General features: G+C 46.2%; 1 protein-coding gene across 1 annotated transcript in view; it reads right to left on the bottom strand.

Annotated features, from left to right (window-relative positions):
* LOC135509053 (cystic fibrosis transmembrane conductance regulator-like) overlaps positions 1-25473 on the bottom strand; it is a 74120-nt gene that overhangs the window by 5111 nt on the left and 43536 nt on the right. Inside the window, exons 18-28 of the mRNA XM_064929362.1 lie at positions 24904-24941; positions 23489-23775; positions 23168-23247; positions 22738-22888; positions 19553-19780; positions 18217-18317; positions 15794-16018; positions 13199-13354; positions 10460-10549; positions 3513-3685; positions 1913-2018 (exon numbers count right to left, since the gene is read on the bottom strand). Of these exons, the coding sequence (XP_064785434.1) occupies positions 1913-2018; positions 3513-3685; positions 10460-10549; positions 13199-13354; positions 15794-16018; positions 18217-18317; positions 19553-19780; positions 22738-22888; positions 23168-23247; positions 23489-23775; positions 24904-24941 (1635 nt within the window). The remainder of the gene's footprint in view (positions 1-1912; positions 2019-3512; positions 3686-10459; positions 10550-13198; positions 13355-15793; positions 16019-18216; positions 18318-19552; positions 19781-22737; positions 22889-23167; positions 23248-23488; positions 23776-24903; positions 24942-25473) is intronic.

Below are 25473 nucleotides of genomic sequence, written 5' to 3'. Positions count from 1 at the left end.
GCAGGCCCAAACCATGATACTGCCACCACCATGTTTGACAGTGGGGATGGTGTGGTCAGGGTGATGAGCTGTGTTGCTTTTACGCCAAACATAACGTTTTGCATTGTTGCCAAAAAGTTCAATTTTGATTTCATCTGACCAGAGCACCTTCTTCCACATGTCTGGTGTGTCTCACAGGTGGCTTGTGGCAAACTTTAAACAACACTTTTTATGGATATCTTTAAGAAATGGCTTTCTTCTTGCCACTCTTCCATAAAGGCCAGATTTGTGCAATATACGACTGATTGTTGTCCTATGGACAGAGTCTCCCACCTCAGCTCTAGATCTCTGCAGTTCATCCAGAGTGATCATGGGCCTCTTGGCTGCATCTCTGATCAGTCTTCTCCTTGTATGAGCTGAAAGTTTAGAAGGACGGCCAGGTCTTGGTAGATTTGCAGTGGTCTGATACTCCTTCCTTTTCAATATTATCGCTTGCACAGTGCTCCTTGAGATGTTTAAAGCTTGGGAAATCTTTTTGTATCCAAATCCGGCTTTAAACTTCTTCACAACAGTATCTCGGACCTGCCTGGTGTGTTCCTTGTTCTTCATGATGCTCTCTGCGCTTTTAACGGACCTCTGAGACTATCACAGTGCAGGTGCATTTATACGGAGACTTGATTACACACAGGTGGATTGTATTTATCATCATTAGTCATTTAGGTCAACATTGGATCATTCAGAGATCCTCACTGAACTTCTGGAGAGAGTTTGCTGCACTGAAAGTAAAGGGGCTGAATAATTTTGCACGCCCAATTTTTCAGTTTTTGATTTGTTAAAAAAGTTTGAAATATCCAATAAATGTCGTTCCACTTCATAATTGTGTCCCACTTGTTGTTGATTCTTCACAAAAAAATACAGTTTTATATCTTTATGTTTGAAGCCTGAAATGTGGCAAAAGGTCGCAAAGTTCAAGGGGGCCGAATACTTTCGCAAGGCACTGTAAATAAGGATTTTTTTATATATATATATACATTTGCAAAAAAACATTTAAAATCGCTTTGTCATTATAGGGTATTGTGTGTAGATTGATGAGGAACATTTTGTATTTAAGCAATTTTAGAACAAGGCTGTAAAGTAAATCAAATGTGGAAAAAGTGAATAGGTCTGAATACTTTCCGAATGCATTGTATGTCAATGTGCCTGCCTTGTCATGCTCTCTGGTCACTTATATTTCCCAAACAAACCTTGTACACGGCTCTGTAAAAGCACACACACACACGCACACGCACACACACACACACACACACACACACACACACACACACACACACACACACACACACACACACACACACACACACACACACACACACACGTCCCACACCATGCCCTCAAGTCCCTCAAACTCAACTCTGGACCTCGAAGCCAGTTCCATTGCTTTTTTTCATTGTTTCCCTTTAAGCAGGAAGTGATTTAGACCTGGCACACCAGATGTATGTAATTAATGATGAGGTAGAAAGGAAAAGCAGCAGGCTCCAGACCTCATAGGGTAAGAGTTGAATAGCCCTGCCTTCTATCATGGTACACTGTTAATCAAATAAGTGATTTACTCTGAGGCTAACAAATGGCGATGCTCTGATAGAAGAATTTAATTACACTAAAATGGAGGATAAATGATTTAGCTGGTGATTGGTGCTCTATTCTCAGCTCCAACAGGGAGATACTAAAGCATTTTAATGGAAGCGATGGGGGGTGGGTAATGAAGGGGAAAACCTCATGCTTAAAGGGGGATAGATCTTGTGTGTGTGTGTGTGTGTGTGTGTGTGTGTGTGTGTGTGTGTGTGTGTGTGTGTGTGTGTGTGTGTGTGTGTGTGTGTGTGTGTGTGTGTGTGTGTGTGTGTGTGTGTGTGTGTGTGTGTGTGTATACACTAACCAGGAAGGACTGGCACTCCAGCAGTGGTTCCACTCTGTGTTCTGACAGTATGACTGTACAGTTGGAGAAAGACTGTTTCAGCGTCTTCCTCAGGACCTGCAATGTTCTGTCAACCAGAAAAACATTTTTACACGACCATTAGGCAACGTTCTTCTGTCAATCATACACAAAACAGAGAGTAGACAAAAAAGAACCACAGAGTTTAACGATAGGCCTACATATCACACACATTATCGTGCCCACTGACGCGCTAGCACACACACACACTGCCTAGAAGGCCAGCATCCCAGAGTCGCCTCTTCACTGTTGACGTTGAGACTGATGTTTTGCGGGTACTATTTAATGAAGCTGCCAGTTGAGGACTTGTGAGGTGTCTGTTTCTCAAACTAGAAACTCTAATGTACTTGTTCTCTTGCTCAGTTGTGCACAGGGGCCTCCCACTCCTCTTTATATTCTGGGTAGAGACAGTTTGCACTGTTCTTTGAAGGGAGTAGTACACAGCATTGTATGAGATCTTCAGTTTCTGGGCAACTTCTCGCATGGAATGGCCTTCATTTATCAGAAAAATAATAAACTGCAGAGTTTCAGAAGAAAATTCTTTGTTTCTGGACATTTTGAGCCTGTAATCAAACCCACAAACGCTAATTCTCCAGATACTCAACGAGTGTAAAGGCCAGTTTTATTGCTTCTTTAATCAGGACAACAGTTTTCAGCTGTGCAAACACAATTGCAAAAAGCTTTTCTAATGATCAATTAGACTTTTAAAATGATCAACTTGGATTAGCTAACACAACATGCCATTGGAACACAGGAGTGATGGTTGCTGATAATGGGAGTCTGTACGCCTATGTCGATATTCCATAAAAAATCTGCCGTTTCCAGCTACAATAGTCATTTACAATATTAACAATGTTTACACTGTATTTCTGATCAATTTTATGTTATTTTAATGGACAAAAAATGTGCTTTTCTTTCAAAAACAAGGACATTTCTAAGTGACCCCAAACTTTTGAAGGGTGTATATATAGTGTGTATAAACGGGGTGGCAGGTAGCCTAGTGGTTAGAGCGTTGGGCCAATAACTGAAAGGTTGCTAGATCGAATCCCTGAACTGACAAGGTGAAAATCTGTCGTTCTGCCCCTGAACAATGCAGTTAACCCACTGTTCCTAAGTCGTCGTTGTAAATAAGAATTTGTTCTTTGCTGACTTGCCTAGTTAAATAAAAAAAAGTCAATCAAAAAAATCAAAAACACACATTCTCTCTTTCTCCCTTTACGTACACATTTCTCCATCTCACCCTACAAACTCCTCCCGTAAGCCCACTAATGTGCACTTCCTGCTGAGGTTAAGATGAAAGCAGCAGGTTTGAAGTTGACCAGCGTCATCAACAACCACTAATTCACTCATTACAGGCCCCATTTAGCGTAAAGACCTGTGTCGGTACGTGTGGTTACATACTGTACGTACCCACACATCCAATGACAGTTACGGTAAGTCCTGGAATTGTCACCATATGCAGTGAGACACTCAAACACACACACATCTCAACACCACCCACGTCTCTCTCTCTCCTCCTCATCCTCCCTCCCTCTTCCCTTACATGGGGTCGAGGTAGGCGCTGGGTTCGTCCAGCAGCAGTATGCGGGCCTTGCTGAGGATGGAGCGGGCCAAACACATGAGCTGCTTGTGTCCGTTACTCAGGACATAACCCCCGTCCTCCAGCTGGAAGTCCAGCTTGTCTGGGAACTGCTCTATCACGGACTTCAGACCCACCTGGACGACACATAGGACAACAGGACAACAGGAAAAATCAGTCAGTCAATCAATCAAACAAACAAACAATGAAATGTACCGACTCATTGATTCATATGTGGTATATGTGTATCCCCAGTTGAAAAAAACAACCTACAAGGGACATATGCAGGGCAGAACAGATCAGGTGACCAGGAGGGTGGAGTCATTTCCATCTGATGTGGAGTTCAGGTTAATACTATGTGTTTGGAAAGGTCCACCACCTTCATTTTAAAGGAGTTGAAACAAATACGGTATGTGCATTGGGCGATCTATGATGTCATGTTGCTCTCCTATACATGACATCATAGATCGTCAAACCTTCAAAAAATGAAGGTGGTGGTCCTTTCAAAACATAGTACTAACCTGAACTCCACATCAGACATGACATCAGCTATGGTCAGAGTCAAGAGGAGGAGTCTCGTGTGAGTCTCCTGGCTGTGCTTGCTATACAACCACCACTATGGTGTGTTTATGGTGGCTTCGTCAGTGCCCCGCTCCACACACATGTACACAGCAACATCTTAACATCAGCATAGCATGTTGGAATGAGGTTACTGCTGTATGGAAGGAAGGGGATCAGTGTCCCTCTCTGCAGTGTACAGACAGACACACAGACAAACGGGAAGTTTGTTTGTGTGGGATGTGGACATGAAGCTAAGATTAGGGTTGAACCGGGATGTGGACATGAAGCTAGGGTTAGGGTTGAACCGGGATGTGGACATGAAGCTAGGGTTAGGGTTAAACCGGGATGTGAACATGAAGCTAGGGTTAGGGTTGTGGTTGAGGCTAGGGTTAGGGTTAAACCGGGATGTGAACATGAAGCTAGGGTTAGGGTTGAGGGTTTAGGTAAAGGGACTGAGGTCTGTTACCCTCAAGAGGGACAGGGTGTATAGGCACATAGGGACTTGACCAAATGATTGTATTAATCACTAGTTAAAAGAAAACACTTCTACAAACTGTTAAGAGTGTATGGCTGGGGTTCTCACAGAACGCTCCAAACTTCTGCCAGAATCAAAAGAGTGCTCTGTAGTGTTTATAAAGGGCCACTAGATGGCATTTTATAGCCACAGGAGGGCCAAATGCATGAAGCTCATTACTGTACATGTTCAGGAGCTGTGTAAATATAGCCCAATATAAGGCCTTTTTGGTGGGAGAAGAGACCACCACAGAATCCAAACCTCAATATATATATATCTAGACCCTTAAATAAATAATAAATAAGTATTGTAATTTATAAAGTTATAAGTGCTAATATGGCCAAATCAAGTGCATTAAGGGAAGGGTAGTAAATGCTAACAAAGCCTCCCTTATATCAAAAATAAGGTTGTGAATAGGGTTAGGGCTAATCCGGGATGTTGACATGAAGCTAGGATTAGGGTTGTGGTTGAGGCTAGGGTTAATCCGGGATGTTGACATGAAGCTAGGATTAGGGTTGTGGTTGAGGGTTAGGGCTAATCTGGGATGTGGACATGAAGCTAGGATTAGGGTTGTAGATGAGGCCAGGGTTAATCCGGGATGTGGACATGAAGCTAGGATTAGGGTTGTGGTTGAGGGTTAGGGCTAATCTGGGATGTGGACATGAAGCTAGGATTATGGTTGTGGTTGAGGGTTAGGGTTAATCTGGGATGTGGACATGAAGCTAGGATTAGGGTTGTAGATGAGGGTTAGGGCTAATCCGGGATGTGGACATGAAGCTAGGATTAGGGTTGTAGATGAGGCCAGGGTTAATCTGGGATGTGGACATGAAGCTAGGATTAGGGTTGTAGTTGAGGCTAGGGTTAATCCGGGATGTGGACATGAAGCTAGGATTAGGGTTGTGGTTGAGGCCAGGGCTAATCTGGGATGTGGACATGAAGCTAGGATTAGGGTTGTAGATGAGGCCAGGGTTAATCTGGGATGTGGACATGAAGCTAGGATTAGGGTTGTAGTTGAGGCTAGGGTTAATCCGGGATGTGGACATGAAGCTAGGATTAGGGTTGTGGTTGAGGGTTAGGGCTAATCTGGGATGTGGACATGAAGCTAGGATTAGGGTTGTAGATGAGGGTTAGGGTTAATCCGGGATGTGGACATGAAGCTAGGATTAGGGTTGTAGATGAGGTTAGGGCTAATCTGGGATGTGGACATGAAGCTAGGATTAGGGTTGTAGATGAGGTTAGGGCTAATCCGGGATGTGGACATGAAGCTAGGATTAGGGTTGTAGATGAGGTTAGGGCTAATCCGGGATGTGGACATGAAGCTAGGATTGGGGTTGTAGATGAGGTTAGGGCTAATCTGGGATGTTGACATGAAGCTAGGATTAGGGTTGTGGTTGAGGCCAGGGTTAATCCGGGATGTGGACATGAAGCTAGGATTAGGGTTGTGGTTGAGGCTAGGGTTAATCCGGGATGTGGACATGAAGCTAGGATTAGGGTTGTGGTTGAGGGTTAGGGTTAATCCGGGATGTGGACATGAAGCTAGGATTAGGGTTGTGGTTGAGGCCAGGGTTAATCCGGGATGTGGACATGAAGCTAGGATTAGGGTTGTGGTTGAGGCCAGGGTTAATCCGGGATGTGGACATGAAGCTAGGATTAGGGTTGTGGTTGAGGGTTAGGGCTAATCCGGGATGTGGACATGAAGCTAGGATTAGGGTTGTGGTTGAGGCTAGGGTTAATCCGGGATGTGGACATGAAGCTAGGATTAGGGTTGTGGTTGAGGGTTAGGGTTAATCCGGGATGTGGACATGAAGCTAGGATTAGGGTTGTGGTTGAGGGTTAGGGTTAATCCGGGATGTGGACATGAAGCTAGGATTAGGGTTGTAGATGAGGCCAGGGTTAATCCGGGATGTTGACATGAAGCTAGGATTAGGGTTGTGGTTGAGGGTTAATCCGGGATGTGGACATGAAGCTAGGATTAGGGTTGTAGATGAGGCCAGGGTTAATCCGGGATGTGGACATGAAGCTAGGATTAGGGTTGTGGTTGAGGGTTAGGGTTAATCCGGGATATGGACATGAAGCTAGGATTGGGGTTGTGGTTGAGGGTTAGGGTTAATCCGGGATGTGGACATGAAGCTAGGATTGGGGTTGTGGTTGAGGGTTAGGGTTAATCCGGGATGTGGACATGAAGCTAGGATTAGGGTTGTGGTTGAGGGTTAGGGTTAATCCGGGATATGGACATGAAGCTAGGATTAGGGTTGTGGTTGAGGGTTAGGGTTAATCCGGGATGTGGACATGAAGCTAGGATTAGGGTTGTAGTTGAGGGTTAGGGTTAATCCGGGATGTGGACATGAAGCTAGGATTAGGGTTGTGGTTGAGGGTTAGGGTTAATCCGGGATATGGACATGAAGCTAGGATTGGGGTTGTGGTTGAGGGTTAGGGTTAATCCGGGATGTGGACATGAAGCTAGGATTAGGGTTGTAGATGAGGCTAGGATTAATCCGGGATGTGAACATGAAGCTAGGATTATGGTTGTGGTTGAGGGTTAGGGTTAATCCGGGATGTGGACATGAAGCTAGGATTAGGGTTGTAGATGAGGCTAGGATTAATCCGGGATGTGAACATGAAGCTAGGATTATGGTTGTGGTTGAGGGTTAGGGTTAATCCGGGATGTGGACATGAAGCTAGGATTAGGGTTGTAGATGAGGCCAGGGTTAATCCGGGATGTGGACATGAAGCTAGGATTAGGGTTGTGGTTGAGGGTTAGGGTTAATCCGGGATATGGACATGAAGCTAGGATTGGGGTTGTGGTTGAGGGTTAGGATTAATCCGGGATGTGGACATGAAGCTAGGATTGGGGTTGTGGTTGAGGGTTAGGGTTAATCCGGGATGTGGACATGAAGCTAGGATTAGGGTTGTGGTTGAGGGTTAGGGTTAATCCGGGATATGGACATGAAGCTAGGATTAGGGTTGTGGTTGAGGGTTAGGGTTAATCCGGGATGTGGACATGAAGCTAGGATTAGGGTTGTAGTTGAGGGTTAGGGTTAATCCGGGATGTGGACATGAAGCTAGGATTAGGGTTGTGGTTGAGGGTTAGGGTTAATCCGGGATGTGGACATGAAGCTAGGATTAGGGTTGTGGTTGAGGGTTAGGGTTAATCCGGGATGTGGACATGAAGCTAGGATTAGGGTTGTGGTTGAGGCTAGGATTAATCCGGGATGTGGACATGAAGCTAGGATTAGGGTTGTAGATGAGGCCAGGGCTAATCCGGGATGTGGACATGAAGCTAGGATTAGGGTTGTGGTTGAGGCCAGGGTTAATCCGGGATGTGGACATGAAGCTAGGATTAGGGTTGTAGATGAGGCCAGGGCTAATCCGGGATGTGGACATGAAGCTAGGATTAGGGTTGTGGTTGAGGGTTAGGGTTAATCCGGGATGTGGACATGAAGCTAGGATTAGGGTTGTGGTTGAGGGTTAGGGTTAATCCGGGATGTGGACATGAAGCTAGGATTAGGGTTGTAGATGAGGCCAGGGCTAATCCGGGATGTGGACATGAAGCTAGGATTAGGGTTGTGGTTGAGGCTAGGGTTAATCCGGGATGTGGACATGAAGCTAGGATTAGGGTTGTGGTTGAGGGTTAGGGTTAATCCGGGATGTGGACATGAAGCTAGGATTAGGGTTGTGGTTGAGGCTAGGATTAATCCGGGATGTGGACATGAAGCTAGGATTAGGGTTGTAGATGAGGCCAGGGCTAATCCGGGATGTGGACATGAAGCTAGGATTAGGGTTGTGGTTGAGGCCAGGGTTAATCCGGGATGTGGACATGAAGCTAGGATTAGGGTTGTAGATGAGGCCAGGGCTAATCCGGGATGTGGACATGAAGCTAGGATTAGGGTTGTGGTTGAGGCCAGGGTTAATCCGGGATGTGGACATGAAGCTAGGATTAGGGTTGTAGATGAGGCCAGGGCTAATCCGGGATGTGGACATGAAGCTAGGATCAGGGTTGTGGTTGAGGGTTAGGGTTAATCCGGGATGTGGACATGAAGCTAGGATTAGGGTTGTGGTTGAGGGTTAGGGTTAATCCGGGATGTGGACATGAAGCTAGGATTAGGGTTGTGGTTGAGGGTTAGGGTTAATCCGGGATGTGGACATGAAGCTAGGATTAGGGTTGTGGTTGAGGGTTAGGGCTAATCCGGGATGTGGACATGAAGCTAGGATTAGGGTTGTGGTTGAGGGTTAGGGTTAATCCGGGATGTGGACATGAAGCTAGGATTAGGGTTGTGGTTGAGGCTAGGATTAATCCGGGATGTGGACATGAAGCTAGGATTAGGGTTGTAGATGAGGCCAGGGCTAATCCGGGATGTGGACATGAAGCTAGGATTAGGGTTGTGGTTGAGGCCAGGGTTAATCCGGGATGTGGACATGAAGCTAGGATTAGGGTTGTAGATGAGGCCAGGGCTAATCCGGGATGTGGACATGAAGCTAGGATTAGGGTTGTGGTTGAGGCCAGGGTTAATCCGGGATGTGGACATGAAGCTAGGATTAGGGTTGTAGATGAGGCCAGGGCTAATCCGGGATGTGGACATGAAGCTAGGATTAGGGTTGTGGTTGAGGCCAGGGTTAATCCGGGATGTGGACATGAAGCTAGGATTAGGGTTGTGGTTGAGGGTTAGAGTTAAACCGGGATGTGGACATGAAGCTAGGATTGGGGTTGTGGTTGAGGCCAGGGTTAATCCGGGATGTGGACATGAAGCTAGGATTAGGGTTGTGGTTGAGGCTAGGGTTAATCCGGGATGTTGACATGAAGCTAGGATTAGGGTTGTGGTTGAGGCTAGGGTTAATCCGGGATGTTGACATGAAGCTAGGATTAGGGTTGTGGTTGAGGGTTAGGGTTAATCCGGGATGTGGACATGAAGCTAGGATTAGGGTTGTGGTTGAGGGTTAGGGTTAATCCGGGATATGGACATGAAGCTAGGATTGGGGTTGTGGTTGAGGCTAGGGTTAATCCGGGATGTGGACATGAAGCTAGGATTATGGTTGTGGTTGAGGCTAGGGTTAATCCGGGATGTGGACATGAAGCTAGGATTAGGGTTGTGGTTGAGGGTTAGAGTTAAACCGGGATGTGGACATGAAGCTAGGATTGGGGTTGTGGTTGAGGCCAGGGTTAATCCGGGATGTGGACATGAAGCTAGGATTAGGGTTGTGGTTGAGGCTAGGGTTAATCCGGGATGTTGACATGAAGCTAGGATTAGGGTTGTGGTTGAGGGTTAGGGTTAATCCGGGATATGGACATGAAGCTAGGATTGGGGTTGTGGTTGAGGCTAGGGTTAATCCGGGATGTGGACATGAAGCTAGGATTATGGTTGTGGTTGAGGCTAGGGTTAATCCGGGATGTGGACATGAAGCTAGGATTAGGGTTGTGGTTGAGGGTTAGGGTTAATCCGGGATATGGACATGAAGCTAGGATTGGGGTTGTGGTTGAGGCTAGGGTTAATCCGGGATGTGGACATGAAGCTAGGATTATGGTTGTGGTTGAGGCTAGGGTTAATCCGGGATGTGGACATGAAGCTAGGATTAGGGTTGTGGTTGAGGGTTAGGGTTAATCCGGGATGTGGACATGAAGCTAGGATTAGGGTTGTGGTTGAGGGTTAGGGTTAATCCGGGATGTGGACATGAAGCTAGGATTAGGGTTGAGTCAGGATGTGGGCATAAAGCTAGGTTTAGGGTTTGGATTAGGATTATGGTTGAGGCTAGGTTTAGGGTTCAGTCAGGATGTGGGCATAAAGCTGGGTTTAGGGTTGGACCAGACACCAGTGTGACGAATGTTAATTTAGTGTCTCACCTCCTCAGCCACCCGCCACAGTTCCTCGTCACTGTGGCAAGCGTGTGGATCCAGGTTCATACGGAATGTTCCAGTCAGGATGAAGATTTTCTGTCAAAGAAAAGAGAAAATTGAGGAGCTGTGTGAGTTGTTTTGTTTTTCAGGGTGAATGTGAGAGTTGTTTTGTTTTTCAGGGTGAGCTGTGTGAGTTGTTTTGTTTTTCAGGGTGAGCTGTGTGAGAGTTGTTCTTTGTAGCCACACTGTACTTGTTGACCAATATGGAGTTATCAACAGTACTTGAAAGTACTGATGTGTGAAATTAGATTAGATTTAGAATGGGCCGCTATCAATCGTACAATGCAAGGGGCAGGGGAAAAAATACATGTAATCCGTATGCATTTGAGGACACTTTTCCTGTGGTTCATTTTCATGCTACTTGAGGATGTTTCGGTTGAAAAGCTTGTAAAGCTGTGCTTAATATTAGCTCTTGAGAAATAAATATTTTAGCCAAGCAATAGAAAGCTGGGATCCTCCTCTTTTTAATAGACGCCATCCAAACTCTGTTTTCACACGTGATTACATGCAGTTTAGAAATGTTGTGCAATTACTGGGCTTATAAACTTATTTCATTCTATGCATCAACCAGCTGTTTAAGAAGCTGGCTCTCACTGCACAACAGGTGATATCCTGCTCAAACGCTGTATGCCAGGGCTTTCCAACCCTGTTCCTGGAGAGATACCTTCCTGATGGTTAACTCCAACCCTGTTCCTGGAGAGATACCTTCCTGATGGTTAACTCCAACCCTGTTCCTGGAGAGATACCTTCCTGATGGTTAACTCCAACCCTGTTCCTGGAGAGATACCTTCCTGATGGTTAACTCCAACCCTGTTCCTGGAGAGATACCTTCCTGATGGTTAACTCCAACCCTGTTCCTGGAGAGATACCTTCCTGATGGTTAACTCCAACCCTGTTCCTGGAGAGATACCTTCCTGATGGTTAACTCCAACCCTGTTCCTGGAGAGATCGCTTCCTGATGGTTAACTCCAACCCTGTTCCTGGAGAGATACCTTCCTGATGGTTAACACCAACCCTGTTCCTGGAGAGATACCTTCCTGATGGTTAACACCAACCCTGTTCCTGGAGAGATACCTTCCTGATGGTTAACACCAACCCTGTTCCTGGAGAGATACCTTCCTGATGGTTAACTCCAACCCTGTTCCTGGAGAGATACCTTCCTGATGGTTAACTCCAACCCTGTTCCTGGAGAGATACCTTCCTGATGGTTAACTCCAACCCTGTTCCTGGAGAGATACCTTCCTGATGGTTAACTCCAACCCTGTTCCTGGAGAGATACCTTCCTGATGGTTAACTCCAACCCTGTTCCTGGAGAGATACCTTCCTGATGGTTTTTGCTCCAACCTCAAAAGAGGTTACTGACCTGATTCAGCTTATCAACCAGCTAATTATTAGTCTCACATTCAACATGCATCCAAATCGCTGCCGTTGTGTTTGGCTTTGAGCTTGAAACAAGATCCACGACAACATGGAATGTTTTAAAATGTTATTTATGCATATCGGGTCCAGGTGGGAAATCCCCAGGTTCTTTTGGGAACGGGACCTATAACTCCCATCATCTTTTGTCCTCGTCCTTCCAATTATTAAAATTAAAACATGAAGTGTTTGATTTGATTGTCGATTGCATTTGCATTAATGTCAGAGTGATTTAATGGACAATAGAGCGCTGAGTACCAGGCCATTAGCAAGTTTGGTCGGCTACTAACGGAAATCAGTGCCATTCATTTACAGACCATAGTTTTGGAGTAGGCCTAGTTACCGTGTCTCGACGGTCACGTGGAATTTGACCGGGTCATGAGTCGTGACCTCGGGTATGGCGGTAATACTGTTACCGTAACGACCCTAGGGACTGATGGGCTGTAATACTGTCACTGTAACAACCCTAGGGACTGATGGGCGGTAATACTGTCACCATAACAACCCTAGGGACTGATGGGCGGCAATACTGTTACCGTGACAACCCTAGGGACTGATGGGCGGTAATACTGTCAGCATAACAACCCTAGGGACTGATGGGCGGTAATACTGTCACCATAACAACCCTAGGGACTGATGGGCGGTAATACTGTCACCATAACAACCCTAGGGACTGATGGGCGGTAATACTGTCACCGTAACAACCCTAGGGACTGATGGGCGGTAATACTGTCACCATAACAACCCTAGGGACTGATGGGTGGTAATACTGTTACCGTAACAACCCTAGGGACTGATGGGCGGTAATACTGTCACCATAACAACCCTAGGGACTGATGGGCGGTAATACTGTCACCATAACAACCCTAGGGACTGATGGGCGGTAATACTGTCACCATAACAACCCTAGGGACTGATGGGCGGTAATACTGTCACCATAACAACCCTAGGGACTGATGGGCGGTAATACTGTCACCATAACAACCCTAGGGACTGATGGGCGGTAATACTATTACCGTAACAACCCTAGGGACTGATGGGCGGTAATACTGTCACCATAACAACCCTAGGGACTGATGGGCGGCAATACTGTTACCGTGACAACCCTAGGGACTGATGGGCGGTAATACTGTCACCATAACAACCCTAGGGACTGATGGGCGGTAATACTGTCACCATAACAACCCTAGGGATTGATGGTACAATAGTTGAGCTGTTTTCAGGTCCTTGAGGGGAGCTGTTTGTAACCCCAAGCGGGGAAATATTTACCTGTGGCACCACTCCGAAGGCTTTTCTCCAGGTCTGTAGTGTGACAGAGTTCCAGGAGACCCCGTCAATGGAGATCTCTCCATCTGTAGAGGCCAGGCGCAGCAGGGCAGAGAGCAAGGTGCTCTTCCCTGAGCCCGTCCTCCCCAACACACCCACCTATGGACAGCAACAAAGGTACACTGAGATAAGAATATGTACCATAATTAATTCAGAATATGTAGCCAAAATCTCCACGAGCCAGACGCAGCCATTGTCTTCCTATAGGTCTCTCCCATTAACCTGCTCATTTTCAATAAAGATCTTAATACAACATTGATACTACACGCTACGTAGCATACAACATAAAACTACACTGTGAACTGTGGGAAACTAGAAACCCTCTACTCCCCCTCAGGCCCAGAGCGTCAGTGACAATTAGGCCATTAGCAGGAAGCTTTAGCTAATGGCTAAGCAAAAGTGCTAATGGCTAGGTTAAAGTGCTAATGGCTAATCTAGGCCCAATGAGCAAGCCTCCCTCAGGTCTCGTTACTGAGAGCTCTTTCTCTGTAATTACCTCTCAAGACTCTTAACAGACGGATAGGAATGAATCTACAGTCGGTTCACTTGAGGGCAGATCAGGCCGTCCACTACATTACATTTGCATTGTAGTAATTTAGCAGACACTGTTATCCAGAGTGACATGTAGTACATTCATCTTAAAATAGGTAGGTGAGAACAACCACCTATCACTTATAGCAAGTACATTTTCCCTCAATAAAAATGTTAGCAGCAATGTCAGTGCTCGTCTGAAAAGAAGTGCAGGTCTATTTTTTTTTAAAGATGTAAGGTTTGTGACATTTTCGGAAGATGGCTAGGGACTTTGCTGTCCACTCCACCATTGGAGTGCCAGGACAGAGAAGAGCTTTGACTGGGCTGAGTGGGAGTTGACCCCACATATGGGAGGGATCATCAGCCTCACACATGCACACACACCTGCACCCATCCCCATCTCCACCCCCATTTCCACAACATCTCCACCCCCATCCCCACTCCATCTCCACCCCCATCTCCACAAGATCTCCACCCCCATCCCCACTCAATCTCCACCCCCATCTCCACCCCCATCTCCACTCCATCTCCACCCCCATCTCCACTCCATCCCCTCCCCCATCTCCACCCCATCTCCACAACATCTCCACCCCCATCCCCACTCCATCTCCACCCCCATCTCCACTCCATCTCCACCCCCATCTCCACTCCATCTCCACCCCCACCCCCATCTCCACTCCATCCCCACCCCCATCTCCACTCCATCTCCACCCCATCTCCACCCCCATCCCCACTCCATCTCCACCCCCATCTCCACTCCACCTCCACCCCCATCTCCACTCCATCTCCACCCCCACTCTATCTCCACCCCCATCTCCACTCCATCTCCACCCTCATCTCTACTCCATCCCCACCCCCATCTCCACTCCATCTCCACCCCCATCTCCACTCCATCTCCACAACCATCTCCACTCCATCTTCACCCCCATCTCCACTCCATCTCCACCCCTATCTCCACACCCATTTCCACCCCCATCTCCATAACATCTCCACCTCCATTTCTACTCCATCTCCACCCCCATCTCTACTCCATCTCCACCCTCATCTCCACTTAATCTCCACCCCCATCTCCACTCCATCTCCACCCCCATCTCCACTCCATCTCCACCCCCATCTCTACTCCATCTCCACCCCATCTCCACTCCATCTCCGCCCCCATCTCCACTCCATCTCCACCCCCATCTCCACCCTCATCTCCACTCCATTTCCGCCCCCATCTCCACCCTCATCTCCACTTCATCTCCACTCCATCTCCACCCCCATCTCCACCCCATCTCCACTCCATCTCCACCTCCATCTCCACTCCATCTCCACCCCATCTCCACGCCCACTCCATCTCCACCCCATCTCCACTCCATCTCCACCCCCATTTCCACCCCCATCTCCACCCCATCTCCACTCCATCTCCACCCCCATCTCCACTCCATCTCCACCCCCATCTCCACCCCATCTCCACTCCATCTCCACCTCCATCTCCACCCCCATCTCCACTCCATCTCCACCCCATCTCCACTCCATCTCCACCCCCATCTCCACCCCCATCTCCACCCCCATCTCCACTCCATCTCCACCCCCATCTCCACTCCATCTCCACCCCCATCTCCACTCCATCTCCGCCCCCATCTCTACTCCATCTCCGCCCCCATCTCCACTCCATCTCCCCCCCATCTCCACCCCATCTCCACTCCATCTCCACCTCCATCTCCACCCCCACTCCATCTCCACCCCATCTCCACTCCATCTCCACCCCCATCTCCACCCCATCTCCACTCCATCTCCACCCCCATCTCCACTCCATCTCCGCCCCCATCTCCACTCCATCTCCGCCCCCATCTCTACTCCATCTCCGCCCCCATCTCCACTCCATCTCCACCCCCATCTCCACTCCATCTCCGCCCCCATCTCCACTCCATCTCCGCCCCCATCTCCACTCCATCTCCACCCCCATCTCCACTCCATCTCCACCCCCATCTCCACTCCATCTCCGACCCCATCTCTGCCACCTACACTTTGGCCTGCTTCCACGGTGAAGGACAGGTTCTGCAGCACAGAGCGTCCGGCCTCTGTATACTTGACAGTCAGCCCCTGGACATCCATGTGGCCCTGGTTGGGCCAGCAGTCTTGTGCGTGGGGATTGTCGAGGACCAGGTCTGTGACTTTACCACCACCACTGGGTCTAGGCTCCTCCTGCGGCAAGTCGATGAACTTGAAGACCCGATCTACCGATCGCATCTGCAGACGGAAAAGAGGCCACAGAGAGGTGAGGAAGAGGTAGGTGTGTGTGTGTGTATTATGTTATTATGTGTGTGTGACATGAGATTATATACGTGAGTAGAAACCTGTGGGAATGTGTGCAACGTGTGTGGGGGGGAGTTTTAACGTGCGCATGTGTGTGAGTGTGTGTGTGTGTGTGTGTGTGTGTGTGTGTGTGTGTGTGTGTGTGTGTGTGTGTGTGTGTGTGTGTGTGTGTGTGTGTAAGGAGTAAGTGAGTTCATACTGTAAGTGGGTCAATGTTAGTTTGTGACCTAATACTGTACCCGTGACGGTATGTTAGAGTAGTGACCTCCTTCATACTTGTTAATGTGCTATTAATATTAATAGTTATGTACTGTCTATTATCACATTAGTGAGTAGTATCAGTGTATGGTCGTATGAGTCAGTCTGGTAGTAATGATTCATTTTCTAAAACAAGGAGAATAAATAAAATGACCTGCACTTTGATAAACCTGTTCAGAATCCTAAGCCTGAATAAAGCTCATGTCCACAACAACAACACTGGGGTGTGTGAACTAAATATACACTATTCTATATTTTGACACCTTACCAAACAACAAACAAGACAAGTGGAGTATCCTACTCAAGTAAAAGTAGCCTTTCACACTCGTACCCGTATGTATACAGGATGAAAATGGCAGATTTTGACACTGATAAGCATGAAACGTAATGGCTGTACAGTAACATGCTACAAATGACATCAGAGCTCAGTCTCTGTGCTTCACCATTCTGAACTTGAGCACCACACATGGGGCGGCAGGGTAGGCTAGTGGTTAGAGCATTGGACTAGTAACCGGAAAGTTGCAAGTTCAAATCCCCGAGCTGACAAGGTACATATCTGTCATTCTACCCCTGAAAAGGCAGTTAACCCACTGTTCCTAGGCTGTCATTGAAAATAAGAATTTGTTCTTAACTGACTTGCCTAGTTAAATAAAAAAACATGACAAGAAGTTTCCCTGATCCCTCTGACTAATTGGGCAACTTTAAAAAATATTTTTGTGGGAAATGCTGTAAATTAAGAGGACTCAATGTATTTTGAAAGATGAGACGTTGAGGATTATAATAAATACAGATTTGATGTCATACAAGCAAGACAAACACCCGTGAGTCCAAATGTGCACTTCACATCATAAAACTCATGTCATATATTGTGTCAACGTTTATAATCACTATGTTTAATGTACAGTTAAAAGATGACATGGCGTTGTTCTGGGGGTTGTTCTGAACAGAATGAGCCTATGTTTGTCTATTGTGAAGAGAATTTGCAGCAGAACACACACCTGACTCCTTTCTATGCGCACTAGAATTACGATCTGTTTCTCTGAATTGCCGTGTGAAACCCTAACACTGCAAGATCACACTGCAAGATCTTGTTTTATAACTAGTCATGTTGGCAATAGAATAAGCTTTCAAATGACGCCCACTTGACCCAGATTGTGATTTATAAAGGGCCATTCTGGGATTTCGTAAACAACAGTAATTGTGTGATGGCGAGGATGCCATCACATTTTGTGTTCCAAACAAAACAACTACTAAGCGTGCTTTCTCTAGCTCTTCAACGGCACAGCTAGGAGAGCTCATAAAAGCACCTATAATTGAAGACCCTTCTTTGAGTCATACAAGTGCACCAGTTAGTCCTCAAATCAAAATAAAATCAAAATAAATATTATTGGTCACATACACAGATTTAACTTTCTCTCTCAAAGTCTTGTCATTTTGTTGTCTTATGTTGCACCAACCCCACATTTTCCAGGAATATTCTTATCATGTGACTGAATGTAAATAGATTATTTTCATGTGTCAAAAAGTACAGTAAATGTAAAATGCACATATGATCAACAGGATTCAGTCTTGGATTCAGTCTTGTGTAAGGTGAACTGTTGTGTCCTCAACTTTGGTCTAATAATTTTCCCATAATCTCCAAACTGTTCCCTTTCAAATTATACAATGGTTGTTCTGTAAGAAACATTTAAATGTATCTCTATCCATATAGGCCAATTCAAACGAGTGTAAAAGGTTAATGAGATTCATATTTGTGTGAGTGTGTTGTGCGTGTTTATATGTGTGAAACTGATAACTGCCTACGGGTAGTGTGGTATGTGAATGCAAATAGAAGTCTATCTACCGTGATTGATCAAAACTGTGTGTTTACATACCAGTCCGTCCACAGTGATGCTGGTGATGACAGCCCATTGGAACGTACCAAGGATAAGCATGGCTAAGGCCACGATGATGCCAATCTCCCCTGGCTTGTCCTCTGTGGAACACACACACATCACATTATCGTGCCCACTGACGCGCTAGCACACACACACACACACACACACACACACACACACACACACACACACACACACACACACACACACACACACACACACACACACACACACACACACACGGTCTTGTACAGCTAACCTTGTGGGGACACACAATTTCGTCCCATTCAAAATCCTATTTTCCCTAAACCCTAACCCTAAATCATACTCTTACCCTAACCATAACCCTAACCTTAACCCCAAAACCTAATCTTAACCCTAAACCTAACCCTAGCTCTTAACCCTAAAACTAGCCCTAGCTCTTAACCCTAAACCAAACCCTAGCTCTTAACCCTAAACCTAACCCTAGCTCCTAACCCTAAACCTAACCCTAGCTCTTAACCCTAGCTCCTAACCCTAAACCTAACCCTCGCTCTTAACCCTAAACCTAACCCTAGTTCTTAACCCTAAACCTAACCCTAGCTCCTAACCCTAAACCTAACCCTAGCTCTTAACCCTAAACCTACCCTAGCTCTTAACCCTAGCTCTTAACCCTAAACCTAACCCTAGCTCCTAACCCTAAACCTAACCCAAGCTCCTAACCCTTAACATCATTCTAACCCTAACACTAATTCTAACCCTAACCCTAATTCTAATCCTAACACTAATTCTAACCTTAACCCTAAACCTACTAGAAATGGCATTTGACCTTGTGGGGATGAACAAAATATCCCCAGCTGGTCAAATGTTTGTTCGTTTACTATTCTGGTCCCCACAAGTATAGTTAAACACACACACACACACACACACACACACACACACACACACACACACACACACACACACACACACACACACACACACACACACACACACACACACACACACACACACACACACACACACACACACACAAACACACACGTCATAGCATACGTCACTGCAACCCCTTGTTATTATACACACACACAAACACACAGGTATTCAATGGTCTGTAAAATTACCCCTAGATTCACTACCAACATAAACACTGTGGCCCATTGAGAGATTCTCTATGTCACACAAAGATCTTTTCCACGTTGTCCATGAGAAGGTAGGAACAATTTACTCAGGCCTAAAGTAAATATTCAACGCAGTCGGCATCTGTAATATGCCAATCTCCTTTTCAGTTAAATGCTGTATTGGAAATAGCCTAATAATATTAAGTGTGTCTGTCTGTCCGTCCATCACTCACGGTTGGTTCCCACGGCGATGAAGGCTGCGGCACTGAAGAAGAAGACGAAGATGATGTCACAGCGGAAGAGGAACCATCGCAACGTGGAGAGGTAGTGGAACCATATGGCCGTGTGGGTGTTCATGGCCTTGTGGAACAACGTCTCAAAGTAGCACTGACGTCCAAACGCACGGATGGTCCACAGACCCTTTAGAGAGATGATGAGGTGAGAGAAGATAGGGCTTCGGGCTGGGACGAGGGGAAAGACAGAAAGAGAGATATTAAGAGAGGGAGCAGAGGAAGAAACAATTAGAGCAAAAATGGAGAGAGATAAAGAGGGGAGGCAAGTAGAGAGAAATGGAGGGAGAGAGAGAGGAATGAAGGGAGAGAGGTTGGAATGGAGGGAGAGCAGTTGGAATGGAGGGAGAGAGGGTGGAATGGAGGGAGAGAGGGAGGAATGGAGGGAGAGAGAGTGGAATGGAGGGAGAGAGGGTGGAATGGAGGGAGAGAGGGTGGAATGGAGGGAGAGAGGGTAGAATGGAGGGAGAGAGGGTGGAATGAAGGGAGAGAGGGTGGAATGAAGGGAGAGAGGGTGGAATGAAGGGAGAGAGGGTGGAATGGAGGGAGAGAGGGTGGAATGGAGGGAGAGAGGGTGGAATGAAGGGAGAGAGGGTGGAATGGAGGAGAGAGGGTGGAATGGAGGGAGAGAGGGTGGCATGAAGGGAGAGAGGGTGGAATGAAGGAAGAGAGGGTGGAATGAAGGGAGAGAGGGTGGAATGAAGGGAGAGAGGGTGGAATGGAGGGAGAGAGGGTAGAATGGAGGGAGAGAGGGTGGAATGAAGGGAGAGAGGGTGGAATGAAGGGAGAGAGGGTGGAATGAAGGGAGAGAGGGTGGAATGGAGGGAGAGAGGGTGGAATGGAGGGAGAGAGGGTGGAATGAAGGGAGAGAGGGTGGAATGGAGGGAGAGAGGGTGGAATGGAGGGAGAGAGGGTGGAATGAAGGGAGAGAGGGTGGAATGAAGGAAGAGAGGGTGGAATGAAGGGAGAGAGGGTGGAATGGAGGGAGAGAGGGTAGAATGGAGGGAGGTAGGGTAGAAAGGGGGGAGAGAAGAGAAACACAGAAGCATTAGTAAATCACTCACAGGATGTCCGACATAACATCTAGGTACTTCTTGACCAAAATGTACATAGCTAATGGGTGATGTCAACTTGTTGATGGAATTTAAATTCACATCCTGGCCCCAACCCTGATTTACAGTACGCCACTTAAGTCAGGTGGTGTGATAGGAAATACCAACCACCCAAGCCAAAGACTGTTCTCTCTGCTTCCTCAAGGCAAGCGGTACTGGTGCATCAAATCTGACACCAACATACTCCGGAACCGCTTCTATCTCCATGCAATAAGACCGTTAACTCACAGGACCCTACACACTACTCACACTGTTACTCCAACCTACATACAAACACTCACATAATTTGCTCACACACACACATAATATGCACATACATTTATAGTGACTCTACACCCACTCACATACAATCATCATATACGCTGCTGCTACTCTGTTTATCATATATCCTGATACCTAGTCACCTTACCCCTCTACATATCTACCTCGATCGATCCAGTATCCCTGCACATTGTAAATATGGTACTGGAACTGACCCTGTATATAGTATGTCGACTTACTTTATTGTGTTTTTCTTATTTATTAATGTTATATCCTGTGTGTTTCTGTTCTACCTTGTTAATTTTACTACATTGATATTGATTACTGCATTGTTGGGTTTAGATCTTGTAAGAAAGGCATGTACTTGAGCCTGTGACATTAAAACTGTCAAACATCGGAGTTTGTTGTTTCAGAAGGACATTGTTATGTGAGGAGTTGAAGAAATATAAAATAGAAGTGCACCAGACAGTATCACAACAATAGAGAGTATATTTTCTCAGGCCACCGTAAAACCAAGTCTCTCTTGTTGTGAGATGAACCGTGATGTTTGTCTCTTACTACAGTCGGACACACAGAGAGACAGACAGGAAAATGAATGAAAGGAAGGAAGAAATAAACCTGACAGTTTATCTACTCTGATCACAAGCAGGTGAGTGAAACTCTCTCTCTAAGGGGTATTATATTCATTTAGGTGGATTTATATGGATCTTTAAGGTCTCTGCACCAATAAAGGACAAATATAGAACAAGAGCAACATACTACAACAAGAGAGTGCGTGTGTTTTGGCCTGTTGAGGACAGTGTGTGTGTTTTGGCCTGTTGAGGACAATGTGTGTGTTTAGGCTTGTTGAGGACAGTGTGTGTGTTTTGGCCTGTTGAGGACAGTGTGTGTGCTTTGTCCAGGGGGGAACAGTGATAGAGAAGGTATGTGTTTTGTCCAGTCGTGTGTGTTTTGTCCGGTGAGGAACAGTGTTAGAGTGATGCCAGGATGGAGCCAGAGGAAATCCCTGATCGGATTTTCACGCTGACCCCTCCGTGGCTGCAGAAAGGCCTTGTGGCCATCTGTGACACACACACAGAATGACAGGATCAGGAGTGGAGTCAGAATGTCCCGAGTCCCAACACAGATACACACCTTTCTCTCACTATTTCAAACCAACACTTTGGTACAAGTAAGTTACGGGGAATGCATGGAATGTTTGCAGAATGTTGGGAATTGTTGTGGTGAGGGAGAACTCAAGCAATAGTACCATTATGTATCATATCCCCTATCCAGTCATGTCAGATCAGTGGTTACTCCAAGGCAAGAGGAAGTATCCAATTGTGAAAGGACCACCACTTTCCATCTAACTAAAGGATCCGAGGACAGATTTAGGCATCCGAAGACACCACCCATCCATTATTTTCAAATCAAATCAAAGTTTATTGGTTGTGTATGGGGTTATGGGATCTAAAATCTGATTGGACGAGAGCTGACCTCCCACTCCGTTATGTCCCACTTCCCCTCCAGCGGACCTCGCCCCTCTGTGCATCCTCTCCGGCCTCCACCCTCTCCTCCCTCAATTCTCTTCTCCCTCCATCCTGCCTTCTTTTATATCCCTTACTTTCTTTGACTCCCTGCCCGGTACAATGTAACTTCTGGAGTTGTTCAAAAAGTGAAAAGTCTGTTCACCTTTCTCGACAGTCGAGATAAATCAAGCACACCTCCTGTATTTGAAAATTCCCCAGCCCCATCCAATACCCCTACCAGTCTCACCCTCAGCTTCTAGTTGTTTCAGCTGTTGTCCGGTACGCAGGAAGTACTTCCTCAGGACCACGAATATGACGGCCAATGGGATCGCGGCGATGAAGATGTACGGCCGCATGATGGACACAGTGAAGATTGCTCCCAACACGATCAGAGTTAACTAGAGGGAAAGAATATGAATAATATAAAATATAGAGCTTTTCATGAAATCAAAAAAAAACAAAAAAGAAAACCCTCAAAACAATAAAAGACAGAGAGAGATAGATTATAATAGATAATGGGAGAGAATTTATTTGAGAGAGAATGAGACTGACAGAGCAGCCAGTCACCCACCTGGATGACAGACAGACAGACAGACAGACAGACAGACAGACAGACAGACAGACAGACAGACAGACAGACAGACAGACAGAGACAGACAGAGCAGCCAGTCACCTACCTGGATGAGGTCAAACAGTACAAGAGGAAGCATGTCATCGATGGTGGCCATGTCTTTAGTGAACCTGTTCATGATCCGACCTACAGGGCAGAAAAACACACACATGGAATTGACAGCTGCTGAAAGTTAGAGGCATCGACTGGTGGCGGTCGTACTGACTAACTGACTGATGTACAGGCTGTGAGATTACACAGACAATTGACTGATAAATTAGACATGTATCCTGTGTTCAGATACAGTACCGGTAGATGCATGTACATATGTATCTCTAGCTGATACATAATCCTTGGTTAAGCCAGGGGTTTCAGCAGTGGGCCTCACCTGTTTTCATAGTGTTGAGTACAGCCATGGGGGCCCTGAGCACAGCAGTGAGCATCTGTTCATGCAGCCTCTTGGACACGGTCAGTAAGGTGTGGACCAGTGGCAGGCCTCTGAAGAACCCCAGCGCCAGAACGCTCTCCGACGTCGCCACGTAGATGTAGATGATGTAATAGGCGCTGGTTGGCGTGACGATGACTGACTGTTGGACGGCAGGTGACGAGGCGTTGGAGTGTTGTTGGTCTACGTAGTTAGGCGCCGATGGGTTGGCCTCCTCTGTCCAGATCTTACTGAGAGGGAAAGAAGAGAGTACAATGGTTACAACAGTATCTGAATCGTGTTTTCTTCAAAATATATATATTTTGAACTGCTCTTTTGATTGAGTACTTTGCGTTTAGTGGTTTACATGTGATCAGGCTGATCTGAGCTGTTTACATGTACAACGCACAACGTATCACCGGGGGCAAACTACCTGCCCTCCAGGACACCTACACCACCCGATGTCACAGGAAGGCCATAAAGATCATCAAGGACAACAACCACCCGAGCCACTGCCTGTTCACCCCGCTATCATCCAGAAGGCGAGGTCAGTACAGGTGCATCAAAGCTGGGACCGAGAGACTGAAAAACAGCTTCTATCTCAAGGCCATCAGACTGTTAAACAGCCATCACTAACATTGAGTGGTTTCTGCCAACAAACTGACTCAAATCTCTATCCACTTTAATAATGAAAAATTGGATGTAATAAATGTTTTACTAGTCATTTAAACAATGCCACTGTATATAATGTTTACATACCCTACGTTACTCATCTCATATGTATATACTGTACTCTATACCATCTACTGCATCTTGCCTATGCGGTTCGGCCATCGTTCATCCATATATTTTTATGTACTTATTCTTATTCATTCCTTTACACATGTGTGTATAAGGTAGTTGTTGTGAAATTGTTAGATTACTTGTTAGATTTTACTGCATGGTCGGAACTAGAAGCACAAGCATTTTGCTACACTCCCACAATGTTATAAATCTGTGTATGTGACAAATAAGATTTGAATTTGACATGTTATTACGCTGATCTAAGCTGTTTACATGTGATCAGCCTGATCTAAGTTGTTTATACGTTATCACGCTGTTCTGAGCTGTTTACACGTGATCAGGCTGATCTGAGCTGTTTACACGTGATCACGCTGTTCTGAGCTGTTTACACGTGATCAGGCTGATCTGAGCTGTTTACATGTGATCAGGCTGATCTGAGCTGTTTACACGTGATCAGGCTGATCTGAGCTGTTTACACGTGATCAGGCTGATCTGGGTTTCTTTTAGTGGATACTACTTGTTTACCATTGTAGGCTGATCATCCTAGTTCCTTGTGATGAATATTATAGCACATGTGAAAACAAACACGTACTTACTCTGTGATAAGAAATATCCCCAGGACAGAGCCAGCAACCTACAGCACACAATAAACACAGTTAGACTGAGGGTGGCAACAGCATATGCATTGAAATAATACTGTCAATAAATGAAATTATGACCCAACAGGGACCCTCTAGTCTAGCGCACCCAGACATCAGTCCACATTCTTGTTCAAGAATCTGGAAACGTCCAGAAATGCTGGAGTTGAGTTTAGGGATTCTCTAATACAGTATCGTTATGGGTTAATTGTCAGATTCTCCCTACGAGAGGTGGGTGTAGAGTCAGGCGCAGGAGAGTAAAAATTGCAAGAAGGGCGTTTAGTCCATCAAAAGAACAGGCACAGGACCACAACAACAGCCACTAAAAAAAACAGGAATGCAGTCCAGTAGAACACGGAGGAAACCACTCCTCTAACTAAACTAACGTGTAGGAAACAGTAAAACACCTGTTCAACAGACAAACAAAACGCAACCCCAAACCAATGACAGATACACAAACAATCCCGCACAAAACGTAGAGGGTAGGGCGAGAATAAATACCCCACTGATTAACCTAAACTAGACACA

The sequence above is a fragment of the Oncorhynchus masou genome, chromosome 22, assembly GCF_036934945.1.
Source record: "Oncorhynchus masou masou isolate Uvic2021 chromosome 22, UVic_Omas_1.1, whole genome shotgun sequence".
Taxonomy (NCBI): domain Eukaryota; kingdom Metazoa; phylum Chordata; class Actinopteri; order Salmoniformes; family Salmonidae; genus Oncorhynchus; species Oncorhynchus masou.
Note: the sequence above shows the minus strand (reverse complement) of the source record. Positions and strands in the feature narration are given on the sequence as shown.